The 6,644-nt window shown below is 45.8% G+C and overlaps 1 protein-coding gene across 1 annotated transcript; it reads right to left on the bottom strand.

Annotated features, from left to right (window-relative positions):
* Positions 1-3,036: 3,036 nt before the first annotated feature.
* LOC117859271 (malonyl-CoA:anthocyanidin 5-O-glucoside-6''-O-malonyltransferase) lies at positions 3,037-4,904 on the bottom strand. Its single transcript, XM_034742482.2, has one exon. It carries the CDS (start codon positions 4,576-4,578, stop codon positions 3,187-3,189), a length of 1,392 nt encoding a protein of 463 aa, XP_034598373.1. The 5' UTR covers positions 4,579-4,904; the 3' UTR covers positions 3,037-3,186.
* Between the last annotated feature and the right edge of the window lie 1,740 nt (positions 4,905-6,644).

Genomic DNA, 6,644 nt, shown 5'->3' with positions numbered 1-6,644 from the left:
AGCGGACAGGGACGTTGCAGGAAAAGAGTGTGCGGCCGTGTAGTACCGGTCTTCTCCAATGGACTCTCAAGTCTTCAGCACAATTTCGTCAGCATAAGTTACCCACCGCAGCTCTGAAGTATGTTTTTGTGGTAGTGTTGTTATGATAGATACAGGCGTGTTTTTCCCATCAAGAATATGGGATATTTGTCATAACTTGTGGTTAGACGAGAGGATGGGACATTTGATTTTTATGTGAGTTATCAGTGTCCCGAACATGTTTAGTCATGACGATGTCAAAGAAGAAATTGACTAGGGTATGCATACCCTTTAGTTTAATAAAATGTTATGATGGATAGAAAATGTGGTTAGACGAGAGCATGGGACATTTGATTTTTTTTATTTGAGCTATCAGTGTCAAGAACATGTTAGTCATGATAATGTCAAAGAAGACATTGACTGTAAGGAACGCATAATGTTACTTCAGCTGGTTAGTCATTCTATCACAGTTAAAATAAATATTTTAATTAGCGGGCTAAGGGTTTAGCGGAAAGACTCTAAAACAGCCAATAGCGAAGCTAAATGGGGCTACAATGAATTATATATAGCGGCTAAATTGTACATTAATATAAATAGCGGTACCCTATCTCAAATAGAGACTATAGAGGGAGATTTATAACCTTAGTTTAAAATGCAAGGAAAAAAAAGGCTAATGCATCCCTTTTTTAACAATGTTGTTCGGTGTTCCTATTCTAGGTACTAGAGTTAAGCTCAAAACTTACCTCTGGCATACAACTTCATTTACTCTTTCTTCCGCCGCTTAAAAGATAGTGCTAGTATCACCCGCAACACTACCGGGGAATCCACGTTTAGTACCGGTTGGAAACCCTCTTTAGTACTTGTTTCACAACTAATACTGGTTGTTCGGTACTAGGGGGTCTTTAGTAACGGTTGAAATAATCGGTACTAAAAGGATCCTTTAGTATTGGTTGGGGAGACCAACCGGTACTAAAGGGTCTGCCACGCCGTGTGTAGGGCCGGCCTAATTAGTACCGGTTGGTCTTCCCAACGGGCACTAATTCATTTTTTTCTTTTCTTATTTTTCTTTTCTGTTTCTTTATTCTATATTCGCATTTCGTATTTGTTTCCTTTACGTATACTAGTTCTAATACGCTAATATATATAAAGTTCTATTTATCTTTAATATTACATTTGAGGTACTATTATATATATATTATGCATACACATATATGAATAATATTATATTGTCTCAACTTTCCAAGTTCAACATTTCGTATCTACTATTCTGAACTCGAGTCCTTGGCTACTTTGGCTCTTGCTAACCTCCCATTAGAAAGCTCTAAGTAACACATGCGTATAAATGAAAAATTTCTCCCGTCGAAAGAAGGCTATGCACATTAAAGCGTTCCGTGAGAAACATGGCTAGGCCTAAAGGATCCATTGCAGAAGCATATATTACTAATGATATTGTAGGAAAAATGTTGAATTAGCTAGAGAATATAGAAAAAATCTTGAATTAGCGAGAAATTTACATTATTTCCTACAATTTCCTGGCTAAATTAACATGATGTAATTTTCACTTATGATTTCATATAAATTCTAGCTACTTCAAAAAAATTTCTAAGTTAACGTTATCTCCTACAATTTTCTATAGGAAATGGTGCATATATTTAAAAAACACACAAATATGAGCTCTAAATAACACATTCATATAAATGAAAAAAATTCTCCATTGTACCTTATTCTAAAAATCACAAATTACTCTAGCTCTAAAGTATAAAGCTTACTATACTTCTATGTATCAAGGTAGGATGAAGTTTCTAACCTTTAGAACACTTGAATGAGTGAAATCCGTAAGAAATGGTTAAAAATCCGGCAGCACCTCCCCTATGACGCCATGGATAGGGTGAAGCTTGAGATGTGGTGAATGGCTCGGGCAGGAGGAAAAAGAAGGAAGATTTATAGGAGAAAATTTAGTACTGGTTGGGAGCACCAACCGATACTAAAGGGTCCACATTAGTACCAGTTGGTGCTCCAACCCGGTACTGAAGGGTCCACAAAGTACCGGTTGGTGCTCCCACCTGGTACTAAAGGGGGTGGCACATTTGTACCGGTCGGTAATATGGACCCTTTAGTACCGGGGACTACATTAGTACTGTTTCCAATTTTAACCTGTTCTAAGGCCGTGGACCCATCCAATTTCAACCGGTTCTATTGTCGCGGACGAAAGGTCCATTTCCTAGTAGTGCAAGTATTAACTAGTGAGCATCTAATTCGCCTGCTATTGAACACCGGGTAACAGACATCAAGAATCGCTCTTGTGAAACAGATTGGAATGGCAAGTGCACTGGAGACACTATGTGGCCAAGACTGGCGGTACAAAACAATACGATAAACAAGGTGTTAGACACATACACATCAGCAGTAGTCACCCTCCTAGTGGTCTGTATTTGGGTATTCATGAAAAAATCCTGATCTGATCCTCGTAGGACAGGACAGGACTCCCTTGTCGCGGTGATCCTACCGGTCACCAAGTTTCTGCAGACCCTTATGCGCATATCTGAGAGTTTGAACCCACGGATATTAAAATTGATGAAGTCACTGCTGGTGTATTCCTATCATGTCGACTACTACTAAAAGAATAGCAACAATTACATTTCAAAATAAATATAGAAAAATACGAACAACAATGCCGAGTTGAGGATTCGAACCCTGATGCAGGTGAGGATTCGAACCCTGATGCCGAGTTATGCTCAGTTCACGTAGTGGACGCATTTACTTTACTCACGTTGAGATTCAAAAATTGAATCTGCGTTTCATTGGCTCCCATCCAAATCAATAGCGGGCATGGCCCTTCTGGCGTGGCTTTGTGAACTTACTGGCAAAGTGTGGTCGGTGGCTTACTGGCATGCCCCGTACTGCCCACACCACCGGTCCGGCATAGGAGGCGTGGTTAATTAATTGAAGGAAGGGCATATAATTGCATGTTATTTCTGCAATTATGCAGGTTACCTTGCTCAGGAAGGATAAGTGTGCTTGGGCGAAAATTATATATAACATCATTATCTTAAACAAAATCGCAGTGCGTTGTATAAAAAGACAAAAAAATGGTCTTGTAAAAGACCGTTCATGCAAGCTAAGGTTGGCCATTGGCTTGTTGCTCTCCAGCACCAGCAGACACACATGTCAGCTCTGGTGGTTGTGGTTGTGGAGCCACGCGATGGCGTCTGCCATGCACTTCCGAAACCTGTCCATGTCAGCCGGCTGCAAAGAGACGCCGATCTCCATCCCGCCGGCGCTGCTCCGGCTCTCCGCGACCGCCATTGCGCCGGTCCTCGCCACGGACACGATGTCCACCTTCAGTGGCCGGCCAAAACCGAAGTCCAGCTCGTAGACACGGAACCTCGGTGAGCCAGCCACGGACAGTATGCCATTTGCGCTTGCCTCCTTGATGCGGTCCGACCAGGCGTCCATGCTGGATGTCCCGATGTCGCGCACAGCTTCGTCAATGGCGGAGGCGACCGCGGCGCACGCTGTGAAGAGGCCTCCTACGCCTGCCACCGCCAGCTCGCTCTTGGGTGCCATCCCGAATGCTGGGCCGACGCAGTTGCCGAGGTACCTTTCCGGGAGCGGAGGCTTCATCCGCGAGCGGTGGTTGACAGGGAAGAGGATGCAGGTCATTGGGCCCTCGCCGGAGCCGCAGCTCTCTTTGGCTCGCTGGTAGCATGACCAGACGAAGCCGAAGGTGGCAACCAGAGAGGAGCACCGTGGCGGCGCAACGCCGCGCCTCGCGGCCTCGTCGGCCACGACCTCCTTGATGCGCTGCAGGTCGTCCTTGGACAGAGTGAACGTGGCGAAGAGCTGGTCAGCGGACATTTTGGCGAACTCCATCTCATCAGTGCTCGGTGCCTCTTGATAAAAGACGTTGTAGAGGCCCCTCGGGTCCGCGAGGAGAGTCCGGTCGATGACAGGTGGGGGCGGAGCTTCGGTGCCGCTGCAGGCGGCTGCCCAGGTGTGCAGGAAGTGCGTTGAGTTCGAGCCGTCGCAGGCGGCGTGGTGCAGGGTGACACCGATGGCGAGGGCGCGGCTTGCGGACAGCAGCGTGGCCTGCAAGGCGAGCAGCCCGCCTCCCTCCGGCAGCGCCGGAACGAGCGGCGCAATCTTGGAAACCTCCCTGGGGTCGTCGGTGGTGAGGCTGTCGATGTCCTCATCGTCGGCGCACTCGGCGACGGTGAAGGTGACGGCGTCACCCGGGCGGTAGTACAGCTCGTAGCGGTCGGACGTGCCGGGGATGAGGCGGAGGCGGCCGGCGAGCGGGTAGAAGGCGCGGACGGCCTGTTGCAAGGATTTCTTGAGGTTGGAGACGATGGTGGCGACGTCAGCGTCGGGAGAGAGGCGGTAGAAGAAGAGGCGCTCGACGGGTGGGGAGTTGAGCCAGAAGATGTCGAAGAAGGTGAGCGGGAGAGAGGCCTCCCGCGGTGATGGAGACGGCGACACCAAGGTGGTGTCGTGGACGCGGATGCGAGGTGATGAGGATGCCCCTGCAGGTTGCTGGTGCTGCTCCGGCGCCACAGCCATGGCCGTCGCGTCCGCTGATATCAACGTCGTCGGACTCGGACGTACTTGCCGCAAGGAGTTGGGGACGATTGGTGCCTAGAAGCCTAGTGAGCAAAAAATTTGCAAGAGAGAAGAGGTGATCGATTTACTGTCGCCAATGGAAACTGGATCGGCGATGCGACGCTTTTTTTTAAGCCCAGAGCAGATGGTCCTGATCCATTATTGTCCTTTGCCGACCGATCCACTCACCTACATTCATGGACACACAAGTTTGCCCACCAACCCACCCATCTAGTGGATGGAATGCACCGCATCAGCCAACCGATCCACTGACCTATATTAATGAACACAGAAGTTTGACACCCACCCATCTAGTGGATGGAACGCACCGCGTCATCCATGACAATTGAGGACAAAAGGGCACCGCACCTCAAGTCCTCCCCATAACCAGAGTTGGGATGAAGACAGAGTGAAAAATAACAGATCTTTACGTTACTACCTCTCGTCCCTAGCATTTGTACCGATCACATTTAGAACCGGTACTAGTGCTAGCATTAGATAGTACCGGTTCAAATGGATACTGCCTGGAGTGCACCCCGTGGATCCCGTCCCGTGGATCCCTTTAGTACCAGTTGGGGGCAACAACCGGTACTACAGGGTGCATATTAGTACCGGTTGGTGCCCACAACCGGTACTAATGCGCCACCCACCCTCTAGTACCAGTTGGTGGTACCAACCGGTACTAAAGGGGGCACCCTCTAGTCCGGTTGGTGCCCCAAACCAGTACTAGTGTGGCACTCCCCCTCTAGTATCGGTTGGGAGCAACAACTAGTACTAGAGAGCTCCCTTTAGTACCAATTGTTCCCCCCAACCGGTACTAATTTCCTTTCTATAAATACCCTCCTCCTTCCTCCAGACCGAGCTAGATCCTCCAGCTCAAGCTTCACCCTGTCCATAGCGAAAGGGGGTGGTTTTGCTGGATTTGTGATCATTTCTTGGGGATTTCACTCATTCAAGTGTTCTAAAGGTTAGAAACTTCATCCTCCCTTGATACATGGTTAGTATACTAAGTTTTATACTTTATAGCTAGAACAATTTGTGATTTTTAGAATAAGGTACAATGGGGAAACTTTTTATTTATATGAATATGTTATTTCGAGCTCATAAGCTACAAATTTTTTAATGCTATTATTCGTACTTGTCAAGGAAATTGATATGAGGTTAGAGGAATAATTTCACAGTTTAGTACTTTTCAAATTTGAGGTAAATGAATTATGGCAATATGAGCAAAATTGTGGTATATAGAGATAATTACGTTGTTAAATTGTAAGAAATAATGTTCATTTCTCGGTAATTCAAGAATTTTTCTATATTCTCTAGCTAATTAACCACAGATCGAGCTTCACGCTATCCATAGCGCCATAGGGGAGTTGCTGCCGGATTTGTGACCATTTCTTGGGGATTTCAATCATTGAAGTGTTCTAAAGGTTAGAAACTTCATACTCCGTTGATACATGTATAGTATACTTCAAAAACCATTGCATGTGTATAAAATTAGAAAAATTAGATTAAGTATTTCAATTCATTTACTTCTACTTCAAAAACCAATCCATGTGTAATATTTTGTAGATGGATCGGCAATGGATGTACAACACAGACAAACATTATATGGAGTACATTAATGGCTTGCGTGGTTTTCTCGATCAAGCAAAATCCAACATACCGCCATCCGTTTTCATTTGTTGTCCATGCAGAAATTGCAAAAATGAGAAGGATTACTGATCCAGAAAGACTATTCACGCTCACATATATAGTTATGGGTTCATGCCTAAGTATTTTATTTGGACCAAGCACGGGAAAAGAGGAGTTATGATGGATGATGATGATGAAGAAGAAGATGATAATATTCCTGACTGGATTGAAGGTAGTGCCTTTGCAGATGCTCCAATGGGCAAGACTGAAGAAGAGATGGGTGAGGCAGAAGGTCCTCTTGATGATTTAGGTCAGGTGTTGCGAGATGCAAAGGAAAATTGCAAGAATGTGAAGGAGTCAAAACTGTTCGAGCATATGTTAGATGATCATAAGAA

This window comes from Setaria viridis, chromosome 5, assembly GCF_005286985.2.
Source record: "Setaria viridis chromosome 5, Setaria_viridis_v4.0, whole genome shotgun sequence".
Taxonomy (NCBI): Eukaryota; Viridiplantae; Streptophyta; class Magnoliopsida; order Poales; family Poaceae; genus Setaria; species Setaria viridis.
This window is presented reverse-complemented; position numbering and strand designations above follow the sequence as displayed.

Coding starts and splice junctions, on each gene's coding strand:
- LOC117859271 (XM_034742482.2), bottom strand. CDS start 4,578: ATGGCTGTGGCGCCGGAGCAGCACCAGCAACCTGCAGGGGCATCCTCA.